Source organism: Podarcis pityusensis (genome assembly GCF_964106645.2).
Source record: "Podarcis pityusensis genome assembly, chromosome: 13".
NCBI lineage: Eukaryota > Metazoa > Chordata > Lepidosauria > Squamata > Lacertidae > Podarcis > Podarcis pityusensis.
Window position 1 is genome coordinate 37,664,627 of NC_138038.1, and position 17,426 is coordinate 37,682,052.

General features: G+C 48.3%; 2 protein-coding genes across 3 annotated transcripts; one reads left to right on the plus strand and one right to left on the minus strand.

Annotated features, from left to right (window-relative positions):
* The first annotated feature begins 21 nt into the window (after window positions 1-21).
* LOC308461164 (uncharacterized protein) lies at window positions 22-8,943 on the plus strand. Of its 2 annotated transcripts, none has more exons than XM_080977835.1 (5): window positions 22-176; window positions 400-432; window positions 1,842-1,967; window positions 4,872-4,956; window positions 8,315-8,943. In XM_080977835.1, the coding sequence occupies exons 1-5, from the start codon at window positions 125-127 to the stop codon at window positions 8,886-8,888; spliced, it is 870 nt and encodes a 289-aa protein (XP_080833961.1). In that variant the 5' UTR covers window positions 22-124; the 3' UTR covers window positions 8,889-8,943. The 2 variants fall into 2 exon arrangements, with proteins under 2 accessions (XP_080833961.1, XP_080833962.1); XM_080977836.1 differs by having other exon boundaries at window positions 403-432.
* Window positions 8,944-9,264: 321 nt separating this feature from the next.
* Window positions 9,265-14,901, minus strand: TMEM238 (transmembrane protein 238). Its single transcript, XM_080977849.1, has 2 exons — window positions 13,926-14,901; window positions 9,265-9,494 (listed from the first exon to the last, which is right to left on the minus strand). The coding sequence occupies exon 1, from the start codon at window positions 14,288-14,290 to the stop codon at window positions 13,931-13,933; it is 360 nt and encodes a 119-aa protein (XP_080833975.1). The 5' UTR covers window positions 14,291-14,901; the 3' UTR covers window positions 9,265-9,494; window positions 13,926-13,930.
* Between the last annotated feature and the right edge of the window lie 2,525 nt (window positions 14,902-17,426).

Sequence of the window (17,426 nt, forward strand, 5' to 3'; positions counted from 1 at the left end):
ACTCCCAGGTTCTATGACACTTCTCTGCAATTCTGACACCGTTCATGTCGCAGGCAGCCTCATGGCTCACGCCCACCCCCTGCCACATGGAACTGGCGTCCCCAAAAGGAGAGAGATATGAGATATGAGCCAGCCTGGTCTGGCTTTTCTTCTTTGTCTAGTGCTGGTCCTAGAAGGTATGTAGAGGAACCCGTCTCCCTCAGTCCCCCAGGCTGGGATCAATGCTAGTTTCTTTTGCCATTCATTTGTTAATTTCTGTACCGCTTCATGCCAAAGTTTTAGGCTTCTAAGTGGGAGGTTGCAAGAGGATCTGGCAGGTGGTGGTGGTGGGGTCATTGGTGGTGGTTGTGTTTGCCGTTGCCTTCCATTCAAACTCTGATTTTGCCCCTTGCCTTCCAGCAGGTACTAGTGGGAATTTCCTCAAGCCTCTCAGTGAGTAAAAGTGCTTCTTCTTTTGATTCCTCCCCTATCTCTCCTCCTTTCTTCTGACCCTGAAGTGCTGCTCTCAAAAAAGAGAGAGATCAAGGGGCTCCCTCCTGAGGCAACAACAAGAACCACAGCCTCAAGAAGTCCAACACTTAAAAGCAAGTGCTGGAAGAATTTGTGTCCCTCCAAATGTGTCCCATCGTCCCCTGGACAATTGACCAGGCTGGCAGGGGCTGATGGGAGCTGGAGTCCAACAGCATCAGGAAAGCCACAGGTCCCGTCCCCCCCCCCGGCTTACAATGCCCCCCCCTTTGTCTTGCCTGCACTTTCCCAAGTTTCCCTTCACAGCCATAAGAACTAAAGCAGGGATAGGCAACCTAAGGCCCGGGGGCCAGGCTCAATCGCCTTCTCAATCCACCCCACGGACCGTCCGGGAATCAGTGTGTTTTTACATGAGTAGAATGTGTCCTTTTATTTAAAATGCATCTCTGGGTTATTTGTGGGGCCTACCTGGTGTTTTTTACATGAGTAGAATGTGTGCTTTTATTTAAAATGCATCTCTGGGTTATCTGTGGGGCATAGGAATTCGTTCATTTTCCCCCTTCAAAATATAGTCCGGCCCCCCACATGGTCTGAGGGACGGTGGACCGGCCCACGGCTGGAAAAGGTTGCTGACGCCTGAACGAAAGGCTTGGCACCGATTCAGTTTGTTCCAGTTGTAGCCAAGCCTGATGCTTTCAGGATACTCAAATTTCACATTCAATACCAATTTTGTGTGGTGTGATTGTAAAAGCCCTGCTTGGCAGCTAAGTGTTTTTTGATAAAATATGAGGACTACAACTCTCATCATCCCTACCCACTGGCTGTACTTACTGGGGCCGATGGGAGGGCCAAAGATTCCCTACTCCTGACTGAGGAGGCTGAATGCCTTCTTTCTGCATATCCAGCAGGGCTGGCCCTCTCAATAGACACAGAGTGAGGCAATCACCTCAGGCAGCTGACGCTGGGTGTCAGGAAAGGAACTGGCAAATTATTTAACATATTATTATTGTGGGATCCTCCGGGTGATTCATTTATTGAGCGTTCATCCTGATTTGCCCACACTGTGTGAACATGTGTATTGAATGCTGAACTTGGTGCATTTTTGGTGTGTTGCACACATGACATTCGTAGAATTGTAGAATTGTAGAGTTGGAAAGGACCAACTCACTGCAATGCAGGATTCATCCATGACCCAACCTCTGCTTAAAAACTTCCAGTGAAGGAGATTTATTGTTTATTTATTGTCATGGGAATTATGGGGGAGTCCCAACGTACCAGTGCGGTGGAGCTGTAGGTCATTTATTTGTGAGAGGTGGCAGGACAGAAGCAACCTTAAAAGGGGTTGCTTGAACGAATCTCTGTCTCTTTTCTAGCATGCCAACAGGACTCTTCCTTTCAGAAAAAATGTGGTGGCGAAGCAGAAAGTTTCTACCCTCACCAGTGCCAGCAGAAGAAATGCTGTTATAATAACCACACCTGCTACTACCATGCTGTTGATGGTAAGGACGAGCAAAGTTTCGTGGCAATTAGCTTACATAGCATAAGTAAAGGCAACTCCCGCTCACTGGTTGCACGTTTTTCTTCAAAGTGAACATGTCTCTTTTCAGGGAGGGCCTGTATCACAAGGGCAGCATCTGCACTACAAACCATTCCTGTATAATTGTCATGGTTTCCCTCTGCCCCCGCCCCAAAAGGACTTTGGGAACTGGAATTGGATGGAGGTGTTGGCAGTGCTCTTTCATTAGCCCCTCTTGCAGAACCAGGGCGTCCTGGGGAGAGAGAATGACTGTCGAGCCAGTGTGAGTCTGTGGCATAAATCATATTCTCCTTCCCTTGGCAAGCAGAGACTTCTTGTCGCAGGCACCTGTTGGACAGCGCCTGGGACATCACGGATGACAGGAACAAATGTCTTTCCTCACACATGTCTGTGCCACGTTGCGCCTGATATGAGCGCTCAGTCTGCTGAATCCGTGCTTGGTTGCAATAATGGACTGGATGAGGGCCAATACACTGAAGCTTAATCCAGACAAGACTGAGATACTGTTGGTGGTGACCAGTTGAGTGGTGTGCAGATTGCTCTAGATGGAGTCACACTCCTTCTGAAGGGGCCAATTTGTGGTTTGGGGGTTCTCCTGGGCTCACTGCTTTCACTTGAGGTAACAGGTGGACTCAGTGGGACAGAATGCCTTCTGTCAGCTTAGGCCAGTGGCCCATTTACAACTTTTATCAGGACAGGGATAACTGTTTTTGAGCTTTAAAGCCCTTTCTGGCTCAGGATCCCAATGCCTTCTGCAACACTCCTTGCCCCATTATGAACCTATTTGGACCCTTAAAACTACATCTCAGATGCCTCTCCAGGTCCCCCCTCTGAGGGAGGCTCCCTTTTCAGCTGTGGCTCCCTATCTGAGGGATGAGCTCCCCAGCAAAGTCCACCTGATGCCTTCACTGACATCTTTACAATGGCATGTGAGGTAAAGACTTATCTTGCCCCCTCCCAAGGCTCTTGATAGACTAAGACTATATTGTTTGTTATTAGTATGCTGCCAAAGCCACAGTGGCTGTTACAGGGGTTGTTGTTTTTTGTTCTGTTTTATGGTGCAATATATCTATTTGTTTCTAACAGTGCCGTAAGTCCTTTGAAAACTAGAGTGAAGCTTATGCTGACAACTGTCAGGGCAAATTGCATTTTAACGGCTGCTTCTGTGTAAATGTGTTTATTGTTTTTTACTAGTTTGTCATTATTACTGTACTTTCTTCACATCATGATGTTTTTAAATGTCTGAAGCCACCTTGAATCCCATCTTGGAAGAAAGGTGGGATATAAATACATATAATAATAATAATAATAATAATAATAATAATGTCATTTGGAGACCTTTGGGTAACAAGCGACTAACAAATATTTTATTATAATTGTAATTAATATATTTTTTTCTGGGGAGACACACAGGCAAGCTAAAACTAACAGCACAATCCTATCCATGTTTACTCAAAATAAGACTCATGGTGTCCAGTTTGCTTAGGACTGCTGCCAGCAAAGCTCTTTTCATTCAGGCTGAGTACATTTTACTGGCTTACAACGCTGTATGTACACGGCTTCACATACCAATGGCGGGAGTGGACTGACTGCAGAGCACACAGCCTCGTTCTAAGTGGATACAATGAATGTCTGAGGGAATATCCGGCTGTGCCCCCAAGCTGTGCCCATTTGTTTTAACATCTGCCGATAACAGCAGCTGCAATCGTTTTGGGATGGGAGCATCTCCCTAGAACAGGGATTCCCAAACTGTGACACCTGGCCCCCTGTGTTTCCATGGCCTTTGTTCAGGAGGTCTGCAGCCTGTCTGTAAAAATACTAGTGAAAACCATACAGCATTTAACACAGCACATCACAATGGCTGCAACAGGCAGGGGGGAAAAACATTAAGTGTTCCACCAAGACGCTCGAAAAATTTCAAGCGGTCCAGTCCGTGAGGCAGGGAAGCTTGGGAACCAGCTCTCTAGAAGATGTTCTAACATCATGTGTAGGTAAACCATTTAGAGGTCTTTTTGCTTCAGTAAGCATTTTATAGATTTTGATAAGTAGCCTGTGGGGTATGGTGCAAAAAACTAACCACAAAACTGGGAAAGCCCCACCCACCTGGAGAAAAGAAGGGGGAACTCCAGATGCTTGGAATAGGATTTGTTTATTATTATGATTATTTTACTATTAGACCGTCTGCCATTATGTTTTCTGTTATGTTTTGATCATTGATGTTCTGTAATGTGTTTTTAATGTTGTACACCGCCCTGGGATCTTCTGATAAAGGGCTGTATATAAACAGAAATAATAATAATAATAATAATAATAATAATAATAATAATATTCAGGCCCTAACTGCCAGTTTCAACACTCTGTGTCCTCCATCCAGGCAAGCGAGAAGCTTAATTAGAGTTCAAGGGCACATCCCAGACAAGCAAAACCACCTGAGGGGGTGCAAAGGAGGGTGAATGAGTGAGGGGGGAGAATCCTGAGGGCCACATTTGCTCTCCCCCCGGTCTGAGGTTGCCCAGCCTCACTCTGCATGTTTCAGAACGTATCCTTCCTCAGAAGCGCATTTTTAGCAGCAATCCGGGAGGATAGCAGTGACCGCTAGCCATGATGGTGATTTGCCACAAGTATTGCAGGCGGTATGTCCATGATACTGTTTGCTGGGAATTGCAAATGAAAAGAGTGGCTGTTGTGCTCATGTCCTTCTCGTGGGCTTCCTGCGGGCATTTGGTTGGCCACTGCAGATGCTGGACTAGGTGGGTCTGTGCCCTAGGGCGCCCTCTAACTCGGCCTGGATCAAGCCATGCCATCACCCATTACATCTCAGCCTCTGGGTGAGGGAATCACTAACAACTGCCTTTCCACCCAACAGCTGCCAGACAACGCCGGAACGCAGGGATTCTTGGTGGGATCTCTGTCATTGTGGCCATCCTCAGCATGTGTCTTTATTTCAGCTGGTAGGTGGCTCCATTTTGGCTTCTTTTGTGTACCTAGGTGGGGATCGAAGAAGGATGGGAACGTGCAGAAAAGGAAATGCACATAAAAACCTGTGATTTTAAAAAATGCTACTGCTTTACCCAGCCCACCTTTAGCATACCCAGGAATCAAATGTTCTGCGTCCCTTTTGCAGAAAATGTTATACTTTGTGCCTTCAAAACCTGGTCATTGCATTTGCTCACAGTGCGTTAGGACAGCCGTTTGTGAATTCTCTGCGTGGATTTTTTAAAATCCTAAACACTCAATCACAGAACTGTGGAGGTGGAACAGGACCCCAAGGGTACTATTTAGTCCAGCCCCCTGAAGTTCAGGAAGCTCAGCTTAAGCATCCATGACAGATGGCCTTCCAACCTCTGCTTAAAAACCTCCAAGGAAGAAGAGTCCACAACTTCTCTTGTGGGTCTGTTCCACTGTCAAACAGCTCTTACCATCAGAAAGTACTTCCTGGTGTTTAGCAGGAATCTCCTTTCTTGTGATTTGAATCCATTGGTTCTGGCCCTACCCTCTGGAGCAGGAAAAAACAAGCTTGCTCTGTTCTCCATGTGACAACCCTTTAGATGTTTTGCTAAAAGCCCAGCCAGCTTTAGCTGCTTTATTTTGTTATGATTGATTTGATCAGCGAGGGAACTTTGGTGCTTGTATGTGGGATCAAGATGGCAAAGAACTGGTGTGAAAAGTGTGAGTCTTTAGCTTTATTACCATTGTATTTGGGGAATGGAGCATTGGGGGGTTGGAGTGCCTACGGCTCCTTTTGAAATATCATGCTTCTGCCTTTTTTATGAGAGTGAAAGTTCTCAAGGGTTAATGCCTGATTGAGAACAGTTTTTTAAAAAATGCTTTTCTCATGGTAGTGATATTATGGGGTGGCTGCGGGGGTGAGATCTGTTCCAACCGCTCCTGAGATCTTGTTTTCAAATGTATGGCACTTACTATTTTTATTTGGGTAAGATCTCAGGCTCCCCCCCCCCCCCAAGCCTGTGGTTTTGTTAAAAGTGAAAATATCGTTCTTTGTGTTTTGCTAGAATTGTACTGTGGCCTGCTTTGCAAGGCGAGGGTGAAAAATTATAAAGCACTTCCGCAAATTTAAAATGCTATTACAAAAAGTTGGAAGCTGCAGAGATGGTTCAGATGAGAACGCAGTGGGCGCAGCCTGTGTATCGTAAAAGAGCATGGATTACTCTCTCCCTCCACGACCCTAGCAGACACCCGCTCACTGGATTTGCTGAGCACATGCATGTAAAGTCTAATGTTTATAGGCCAGAAGGACCTGGTTGTGTCCCATGTTTTTTTTATTTCATTTTTAGGTTTGCTTGGTTTTGCATTATTTCAAACGCTGCCTTCCCCACCCCTTTCAGAAGGCCCCACCTAGTTGCCCTAAAAGGTCCAGAGTCCGCCAGCCGCCACTAGTCAGATGTTTCCCCACCCCCATACTAAAAACTGCCCTTTTCCTGATATTGGTTATGAGTTTGAAATGTAAGAGGGAAGATAAGAAATGCATACTGAGAGATTAGATTGGAAAATTTTCAGACAGGATTGATGGAAGTCAAAAATTTGAATAAGATGTAAAAGTATGTTTAATTACTGTTGAAAATGATATGTTAAAAAAACTAATAAAAAATTATATTAAAAAAAACTGCCCTCTTCCACAATAATATGGGAGTTCCATAGTACTTCTAGTCTAAACCCATAGGAGGTCCAGCTCCCTTTAAGAGAAAGAAACCCAGAAAACTGGATCTGCCAAACCTCATCTCACCTTCCCAATCACCAATGACTTCACCTTTTCATTCTTGGGGCCCACCTCCAATACCCACCTGTAACAAAGTACCTAATTATTATTTCTTTACATGACAGGGGGTGCCTCTTCCCGCTTGCTCTATTTGCCACCACCCCTTGCCTTGCCTCAGTTTCCATCCTACAGTGTTTCCCTTTTTACAACCACATCTCCCCTCGCCATGCCTGTTTCCTCCTCGAGACCACCATTTGTTGTCTCTTCCTCAGCTTCTGAACCCACAAAAAGGCGGCAAGATCTCCTGCAATATTGCAGCTCCCCACACCCCACCGTCTTGCTCACCAAAAGGGCAACATCTCTCTTCTTCCTCCCTCCCTCCCTCTTTTCTTTTATTCTTTTCTCTCCCTCTCCTGCCAGAAAAAGCCTCCCTCAGTGTAAGGGAGAAAAGTACGTGTCACCCGCCCCCCCAAGTCATGGTAGTGAAGCCTCCTCCCCCATGTGACCCATTCAGGCTCTGGGGTGATCCTTTCAGGGGCCAGCTTCCAAGTTGTGCCTCAGTCCGTGTGCCTATTGTACAAAGGTGAGCATCTCACCTGTTTCTCTGCGAAATTTTGCCACTGCTCCCCCCACTGGCCTGCAGCCACCAGAAGGCTGCCCCATAATGGAATGTGGCCCCCAGGCTTTTAAAGGCCTGTTTGCCCCTCCCCATTTGGGCTTAGCTGTATACAACTGATGATAATTTGTTCTAAACTAGTAAATAACCAGCAAACCAGAAATGAGTGAAGATTTGTAGTGAGGACGTACCCTTTTTCCTCCTTCTCTTCACCATCTTTTGTGATTTCTCTCTAGAAAAGCAGATCCCTTAACTCTACTGGTGCAGCCTTCCTCGGGTTAGGCCGAGACCCTCTTGACTCACCAGTAACACTACTCCACACGGGTTCCTGGCATGCTTAGGAACACAACTGTTGTTAAAGTAGCTACCTTTTTTCCTGCAAAAGGTCCTGGGCCTTGTCCATGACCCAGTGTGGCAGTGGGATTAGCGGAGCTGTCAGAAACATGATAGAAATATACCACCAGTGGACTCATATTTTAGCCAAAGTTATTAGAAAGGCTCACTGTCAGAAAGAACTAGGGTACATGCAGAATAACGTGATTTCAGGGAGCAGCCTGCCGTGGAAGAGCAGATTCGTATCTCAGTCGTGAAGCATCATCATCTCTCATTCACCCCTTTGTGGGCCTGTGCTGATTGCCAAGTCAAAAGCCACCTCCCTCATCCCATTAGAGCTGTTTTCAAAGGGTAAAAACACTGTGAGAAGAACCGATAGATAATGAAGCAGTCCCCAAACACTCCTCTCCCTGAGATCAAGAATCTCATGCTCCAGATAAGGGGGGGGAGAAGCAGCCAACTTGAATAATAGAAGCCAGGTGTATTTATCAGTAGAGGAGGGAATGTTGTGGCAGAGGGGTAGGGGAAGCAGAGCTCACTCCATAGAAAACCCTACATGCATGCACCCACTCCTGCATGCCATAGGAAATCCACCTCTCCCTCCCTCCCTCCCCATGTTCTGATGTGCTTCTCTCCCACACAGGAAGTTTAAGGAGTTCCAAGTAAAGGAAAGAGAGCTGGAGAGGCCGCGGAGCGAGGGAGAAATGGCCGATTATCTGGTCAAGCTCCTGGACGAAGAAAGCGAAGTGGACGACGCCCTAGATCACAGGAACCCCTGGATGCAAGGAAATTATGTGGAACAGCCGCGCTGGAGCACAGAAGCGAGGATGGGAAGTATGGAGGAGCCGCCGTGGAGTGCAGAAATCACCCCGGAACCGAGCCCAGGGCCAATGCAGCCAGCGGAAACTCTGGCGCTGCCCCCGGCGGCGCCCCCAGAACCCCCACCAGCACCGCCTCCAGCCCCTCCGCCAGCGCCAGCCGGGGAACCTCCACCCCCGGCCCCTCCACCACCTCCGCCACCTGGGGCACCAGCCCCAGCGGCATCTGGGGAACCACCCCCAGCTCCACCCCCCCCACCACCACCTCCGCCACCTGGGGAACCAGCCCCGGCGCCATCTGGGGAACCACCCCCAGCACCTCCACCACCACCACCACCACCTCCGCCACCTGGGGAACCACCCCCGGGACCACCCCCACCAGCTCCTCCACCAGCATAACCACCCCATATAGCACATATATATTTATTATCAATAAAAGAGTTTAGTTTCCCCAGCCTCTGGTTATTGCTGTGGTATCTAGACCCAATCCCCCTAGAATCCTTGGTCCCCTGGGAGAGAAATCAGGACTCCCAGTTCCTGGCCACCTTTGACAATCCTCCCATCCACCCCAGCTATACTTTTCGGTCCCATTTTTCTGCCTTTGCAACTTCAAAAGCTCTGAGACAAGAAGAAAGGAGGCCACTTTCTCAGCCATGGCCCTGCCACTGAGTAGAAAGCCAGAATTTCTGTCTGTTGTGCCTTTGTTATGGGCCCTGATTCAGAAGAGTTGTCCACCCACATTGCAGCAAAAAGAAAAGAACAGAGACCTTGGGGATGGGGTGGGGGGAGGAATGCATTATTGAAATGTATGTAAAGCAAAATCCACACAGAAACTACTGGATGAAGGTGGGGACAGCTGGCGAAGAGATGAGTCTAATATCCCTTTCCTGGGATATGGTCAAAGGTCAGGTCCAGTCCCAGGAGAACATCATCCAACCTGGTGAGTCCATTCATTCATCCCGCAAGTGGGCCAGAAGATCCTCCAGTTAATGGCAAGCAGGACACCTGCAAGAAAATTAGAATTGGGGGTTGGAGCAGGAATGGAAATAGTGGCAACAGCTCCCAAGTCAAATAGGGGGAAGGGGAGAGGCACTTAAGAGGGTGGGAATGAAATTCAGGCGGTGGCATGTCGGAGTCCCCTGCCCCGGGCAAGGATGAGAAGCGCCTGGCACTTGCACAAGGTTTTGTAGCTGTTAAATTTTTCCACCAAATGGTGCTCAAGGCAGCCAGTGACAAAAATGCAAACACAGTAAGATGCAATAAAACACAACAGAACACAAAAGAGAAAAGGAAACACCACAAGGCCAGTGAAACAGAACTAAAAACAACCAGGTACAATGGTTTTTCAGCGTATTTGCAAGTCAGTTGGTGGGCCAAAGGCCTGTCTAAATAAAAATGCTATTGCCTGCCAAATGAAGGGCATCAGAGGGTTCCAGAGCCAAGAAGGCTGCTCCCTGAAATTGCTGCCCAATATGCGTCAGATGTTGGTGGGACAGGCGGGAAGGCATCTGAGGCCTTTAGCATCTGTGCAGGCTCACAATTTAGTACGATTTTTAAAAGCCTTGCTAAAAAATGGAAAACAGGTGGCAAGCCTAGACGCCTGGACATTGCGAGGCTGCCACAGGAAGCAAAGCCCACAGCTTAGTGGTAGGAAATGTGCAGACAAAGCCCAACCCCCCAGCACCTCTAGGGTAAGGCTGTCTGAATCCCTAGAGAGGATGTGTGGCTTGCTGGTGGACAATATGGTGGCAAGGCTTCATGCCTCCCACGCTCAGTGAGGATGTTTATATGGCAGTAGTGCTGCTGATCCCCAAGCCAATCTTCCCCTAAAGAATCCTGGGAAGTGTAGTTTGTTAAAGAGGGGCTGACAGCCATTAGGGTTCCCCTTGCAGAGATACAATTCCCAGAGTGGTTTAACAATCAACCCCTCTTCTTCCAAGGGCACTCTGGGAATTGTAGCTGTGTGAGAGGGACAGGGGTCTCTTAATAGCTCTCAGCCACCTTAACAAACTACAGTTCCCAGGATCCTCTGGGGGAAGCCGTGACTGTCAAAGTGGTATAACAGTGCTGGTGTGGATGCCGCCCAGTGGTCTGTCGTCACCAATGGCTTTTTAGAGTTTTGGAGAGGAGACATTCCCAGCCATAGTTGCAGATACGCCAGAGATTGAACCTGGAACCTTCTGTGCGCAAGACAGATGCTCTACCACTGCGCTATGAGCTCTTCCTTTTCAAGCAGAGGCTTCTGCAAAGCCATCTTAATGGCAGCAGGGGTTCAGGTGCTTGGTAGGCAAAGAAAAAAGCGAGAAATGGCTAGCTGGGCAGAGGGGGCGGGAGGAGGCTGTGTATGCCGCTGTAAGCCCCTTGAAGGAAGGGTGCGATAGAAACAAACTAAATAAATAGAAGTAAAATCATAGAATGGTAGTCCAACCCATCTAGTCCAACCCTCTGCAACGCAGGAATCTCTTGCCTAACGTGGGGCTCGAACCCACAAGCCTGAGATTAAGAGTCTCCTGCTCTACTGACTGAGCCACATTAGCAAGTTTTAGAAAGTAGAGGGTGGGGAGATGCAGGTTTAGAAAGCTCAAGAAACAGGGCTGTGAAGAACTTGAAGAATAGCTGAATGCAACCCAGCGAGGAGACTTTTATGTGCCCCCATCCATCTCTCAAGCAGACGGAAAACAAAACTGAGCTTGTCACATATATAGCAGGAATGATGCTGTGTTCAGCATAGAAGGCGGTCACCCTCGCAGTCCGCCTGAGATGCCAGGATGGGTGTGTGTGTGCTTGTACGTGTGTGTGTGTGTGAATGTCAGAATTGTCTCTTGTTTCATCCAGATTAAAAAAACCAACACCCAACAACACCTGCTGTCTCTGGTTTCAGGCCATGTTGTGTTAAATGTTTAATGATGATACTGAAAGAGGAACAAAAGTGAAAAGGGAAGTTAAAAGGCAGAAGAGAGAGCAGGGCTGTGGTCTGCAAAGGATGTGGAAGGACAGAAGCTGGCCTCTGCCGGATTAGACCAAGGCTCTACCTGGGCCATCCTTGATTTTGGTCTCCTGGGCCATTTTGGCCAGGTCACCCCCTCCTGCCTTGCACCTGGTATCATGTCTATGGTGTCAGGTGTGGGATAGATTGGCATAGCAGCAGGGTCAAACGGGGTTTTTCAGGCACAGACGATGGACAGCACCTGTAAAGCCCTTTGCAAGGAGGCTGAAGCGCCGACTATCAGCTGAATCAAGTTCTTAAGATTCTAGAGTCTAGACCAGGCATCTCCAAACTCGGCCCTCCAGATGTTTTGGGACTACAATTCCCTTCATCCCTGACCATTGGTGCTGTTAGCTAGGGATGATGGGAGTTGTAGTCCCAAAACATCAGGAGGACAGAGTTTGGGGATGCCTGGTCTAGACTAAGTGCCCTGTTTCCAAGGCTGCCTTGGGGAAGATCCCAGCAAGGCGTCTGGCCTCCCCCCCTCCCCTCACTGTGTCTTCCAGATTCTGGTATATATTGCCTCTGAACACGGATGATTCATTTAGCAAACACGGCCAATAGACCTGCTCTCCATGAATGTGTCCAATCCTTCTTAAAAGTCATCTCAGCTGTTGTCACATCCAAAAAATCCGCACAGCAGGCAGAAATCTATCAGGTGCAACTTCTTCTGGCAGAGAGATAGTGATGATGAGCAAAGTTTTGCTAGCTGAATTTTTGTTTGCTGCTCAACGTGAAAGAACACACACACAAAAAACACACACACACACACACACTTGCAGCTGAGCTGGTCCATAAGGGTGACTGGGGCTCTTTCTCAGCTCTCCAGGGAAACGTAAGTGAACAGGTAATAATGCTAAGCATCTGCTCTGCCATTGAGCTGCAGCCCATTCACAAGATGCTCCGGGTCAACAAGGCTCCCCTTCCATTAAGGCTGTGGTTCCCAAACATTTCCTTGCCATGGACCACTTGAAATTTGCTGAGGGTCTTGGCGGACCACTAAACGAGTTTCTGCCTGTTGTAGCGTTTGCAACGTGCTGTTGCTAGAGGCTGGATGATTTTTTAATCGTAGTTTTATTGCATCTTTTATTTCTTACATAATGTATTCTATTGTACTGCAATTTGATTTCTATAGAATCCAAGTGGTAATGAAATAAAAAGTAAAAGGAGCAATAAAGATATGATTAAAAATCAATATATTTAACTCAATGGATGTGCCATCTTCTGTCTTCAAATTCAGAGACACACCACGCGGCCCACCTGAATGAAGCTTCTGGACCACCAGGGATCTGTGTTGGTTTGGGAATCCTCGCCTTAAATGATCTGCAGCAGAGGGGTGCTGGGGTTGGCAGAAGCAGCCCATCGAGGGAAAGTGTGGCTGCTCACCCTACAAATCCAATCTGTCCCAGAATAGCTGCTGGTTCGATTCTCACACAGTCACAAATGCCTTGGGGGACAGCCTGGTTTAACTCCACCTCTTTTGTGCTAATTGTAGATCAAAAGGATGCCAAGGGAGCAACTGGTCCAGGTTAAAGCATGCACATCCCACAATATTAAAGGATTATGACCGATTGGGACAGACATTGCCTCAACCAAATCATCCAGATGGCCAAGAAAATAAAACTTCAAAAACACATAACTCCTAACGCCTTTTATCAGCAAGCTGGTGTGCAGAAATCAGCAGGGGGAGGTTTTCACGGCATGAAAGCGAAACATAATCTTGCCCACCTGATGTCAAGCAAGCTATTAAAGGCAGTGGGTTAGAAAGTCTGCAGCTCTTGTGGCTGTAGAGACTTGGCCAAGAAAATCAGGGCAGGACACAGGAAGGTAATTTATACCAAGGCTGGGTTCACACTTACTAGGTTTCCAGTGCTGGTTTTTTAAACAGAATAATAGAATCTGGAAATAATAGAATTGTAGAGTTGGATGGGAGCCTGAGAGTCATCTAGTCCAACCCCTTGCAATGCAGAGATTTCAACTAAAGCATCCATGACAGATGGCCATTCAAACTCTGCCTTAAGACCTCCAAGAAAGGAGAGTCCACTACCTCCAAAGGGACTCTGTTCCACTGTCAAACTGTTTACACATGTATCTTTGATGGATCGCTTCTCAAGCCACCTTCACACCAACTGGTTCTCTAGCCAATTTGTGAACCCTTTGCATCGTGCAAAGGCATCCCGCCCCGCCAACGCCTCCTGGTGTGAACACAAACAGAAGCGAATCTGACACTAAGGAAGCGGCGCTGATGTGAACAGTTGGACGGCGGGGAAGAGCCACGCAAGGCGTTGAAAAGGACGGCGACAACTCCACTGCGCCCTGAGCCTAGTAACGTCAACACACCCCGAGCAGGAAGGACCACGGGACCGGTCCATCTAGTCCAATACTGCCGACCCTGACTGGCAGCAGCCGTCCATCGGGAGACGGGGCGGGCGGGCAGGGCTGGGCATTACCTCGTCTAGGCGGCTTCCCGGCTGCTCTGCACCGTCCTCATGGCCAGCCGAGTGTCCTGGCGCCGGGACCACGTCCTCGAGATCTTCCTGGCCAGGCGGGCCAGCGTGCCGCCCTTGGCGCCGTAGTCCCTGGCCAGCTCTTCGGGGGCGATCTCGATGTTGCCCGTGTACCACATGATCCAGCCCAGCAGGCTCAGGAAGACCAGCACGGCGCCCGAGTAGATCAGCAGGTCGCCGAAGTCGCGGCCCCGAAGGCGCAGCCGCGCGAAGATGCCCGTCAGCAGCGCCCCGGTGCCCGCGGCGTCCATGAGCACCGCGAAGGCCAAGGCCAGCCGGCAGCGGCCCAGCCCCGAGGGGGAGCCCATGATGGCCGGGGATCGGCGGCGCCCGTCGTCCAGGGGGGCCGCGCGGCACGTCGGGGCTGCTTCCCAAGAGGGAGGAGCGGGGCGAGCTTCAGGATCGGGAAGGGCGCTGCAAAAGTGTGGGGTGGTGGGTGGGAGTTTTTGGACGGCGCAAAAGCTCCCGAGTCACAGCGAGGCAACCCGAGAGGGCAGGAAGAGGAGGGGAGCCGGGACGGTGCCCTTCCAGGCAAAACCCCGTCCGGGGAAAGGGAGGGAGGAAGAGGGCGAGGAAGGACAGCGGGGAAGGCGGCCCGGGCAGGAAGGAGGAGTGGCTCAGGTGAGAGAGACCCGGGAAAGCGGCCCGACCAGTTTCATAAGGGGAGGGACCGGCAAACAGGTAGTAGACGTATCGGCTTGGCTTTGCACTCACGATCCGGGAATCCAGGCTCTCCAAGCCCCCTGCCAACCTTGAGCTAACCTGTCTCCCCGCCTAATTTGGAAGTCCACGATGCTTGCTCGTTTTCTCTCACTGCCCCACCTCCTCCCCAAGAATCTGTCTCTCACTTGGCTTGCAGGGGACCCAGGAGTCCCCGTCTTGTCGTCTGAACCCCGTTCCCTTTTCACCATGTACAGAATTAGTCATCAACTCATGCACGCACTACAATGAGCCCAATCATAAAGGCGCAAGAGAAGCTTCCTGCTCCCTTTTGTGCGGACAGCCAACCAAGTTGGAAGGGGTGTGGCGGGTGGCGGTGCTATTTACAGCCCTGGATGTGCAGGAATGCATTGTGTTTCTGAAGCCGCCTTTTGTCAATGATGCAGCCCTGCAGGAATAACTGCAGTCAAGGCTGCATTCCTAAGCGCACCGGCAAGGGCCTAACGCCCACTGAACTCAATGGGACTTGCTTAGGTAACATATAGGAAACAGCCCGCCATCTTTCGCCTCCCTAAAGTAGGCATTTCACACTTGCCCTTGTGGGTGCAGGTGTCCTCTCTTGACTACACACACCTGTCGTGCAAAGTTACGTGGTTTCAGCAGGAAGTTATGGGACATGCGAGGATTGGAAACGAATCAGTATGTCCCTCCTGTAACTTTGCCGGCACAAACAATAGTATTGAAGGCAGGATGACATGTAACTGCCCCAATAGCGCCATGAGCACAAATCATCATGAGTGCACAATAAAAAGAATTCTGGAAGGATTAAGGTAACCATTTTTTCCTCTTTATTTATTTATTTATTTATTTAACATAATTATTACAAAATATAAGCAATATATTGCAAATACATACATACCGGTACATACATACGTATATATTTCAGATAAGCACACATATATAAAAAAAGAACAAAAGATAAAAAACTAGAAAAGAAAAAAGAATAGAGAAAGGAAGAAGAAAAGTTGGAAGAATTTCTTCCAAATTTATTCTACAAATATCTCAGTATGAAAATATTAATAAAATTTCATTGATTGACTTCCATCGCTTACTCTGCACTTCTTATATCCTATATCTTTTAAACAAGATTGTATCTGTTATTCCGTATTTTTCCCATACAATCTCACACAAATATTCTAATCAATAAGTTTTCTAAATCTTCCACAAATCTATTCTAAGCACAACCAATACTTTAGACTAAGGTAACCATTATATTGTATTTGAAATCAGGGAAGTAAAGAGCATTGAAATGAGAGCAACAATAATCTTCTCCAATTATTAAAAGACCAGACAAATTAATGGCGCATATACAGCTATCAGTGGCTACAAGCCACAGTGGCAATGCTCAGAGGCAGTAAAGCATTACTTCTGAAGCTTCTGAATATCAGCTGCTGGAAACTACAGGAGGGGAGGGGGCGCTTGTGCTTGCAACCTGCTGCAACCAGATGCTGGACTGGATTGGCCATTGGCCTGATCCATGCGTGATGATGACTGCAGATGACATTAACAGGTAAGGCATTATGGGTGTGCATACCACTATAAGCTTTGGGTCACCCCAAATGATACACCTGCAGCTCCAGGAGATTGTCTTTTATTAAAAGGTATTGGGTGATGTTTTAAACTCTCATGCAAATAAGAAGCTGGGAACATGTAGCCGGCTTCAACATTACCCATTTCTGCCATCTGGTTAACATCTGAGAGACAGTGTGGTGTAGTGGTTAAGAGCGGTAGACTCGTAATCTGGTGAACCGGGTTCGCGTCTCCGCTCCTCCACATGCAGCTGCTGGGTGACCTTGGGCCAGTCACACTTCTCTGAAGTGTCTCAGCCTCACTCACCTCACAGAGTGTTTGTTGTGGGGGAGGAAGGGAAAGGAGAATGTTAGCTGCTTTGAGACTCCTTCAGGTAGTGATTAGGCAGGATATGAAATCCAAACTCTTCTTCTTCTAACACGAGAGATCTCAGACTGATCTCAGGTGGTGGTGCAATGGGTCAGTAGAAGGTTGATGGTTTGAATCCACCCAGGGACAGCGGTAGACAGAAATCCTGCATTGCAGGGGGTTGGACTAGATGACCCTCGGGGCCCCTCTCAACTCTACAGTTTTATTATTCCCTGAAATGTAAGGCCATTGTGCCAGAAGCTACACAGAGCCCCTTAAATGCTTTCTGTACGTTGCCTCTAAATGGTGGCCACATATAGCCCCTGACCATGTGGTGGAAACCCAGGATTGCTGCCTCTCAGCAGCTTCTTGGGAATTCAAGGAAGTGGAACTATGTGTTTGGCTATGCTACAAAAGCTTGGTTCGTGTTTCCTGCTTAGCAGGACAGTTGCTTCCTGGTGGGAGGATCAAACACACTTTGTTTGAACAGCAGAGTCATGCGAGACCAACAGGTCACATGCGAAGTGCTGGCCTGGCACTGGTGTGGGAATTCTTCACATGATCTTCCTGTCTCATGGGATTCTTTCATTTATTCCTGCATCGCCAGAGCTGCATGGGGAAAGCAACCTCGATACCATGCTGGTGACATGTGAATCAGATCTCTGGCACATCGGATAAGACGGCTAAGGACCCTGTGACTAGCTCCAAATGGCCAAGATCCCCCCCTTTCCCACAGAACATAATAAATTTGCACTCTTCCAAGACACTGCACTGCCATTTCTGAACACGCTTTGATCTTTGCAACTGTTTGATGTAGGAAAAGCTTCATGGCAAGCCCCACCCCCA

Excerpts from the sequence above, each read along its gene's own strand:
- LOC308461164 (XM_080977835.1), top strand. The coding sequence starts at position 125 with ATGAGCCAGCCTGGTCTGGCTTTTCTTCTTTGTCTAGTGCTGGTCCTA. Across the intron at positions 177-399 it reads TCTAGTGCTGGTCCTAGAAG|CAGGTACTAGTGGGAATTTC; the intron begins GTATGTAGAGGA and ends CTTGCCTTCCAG. Across the intron at positions 4,957-8,314 it reads ATGTGTCTTTATTTCAGCTG|GAAGTTTAAGGAGTTCCAAG; the intron begins GTAGGTGGCTCC and ends TCTCCCACACAG.
- TMEM238 (XM_080977849.1), bottom strand. The coding sequence starts at position 14,290 with ATGGGCTCCCCCTCGGGGCTGGGCCGCTGCCGGCTGGCCTTGGCCTTC.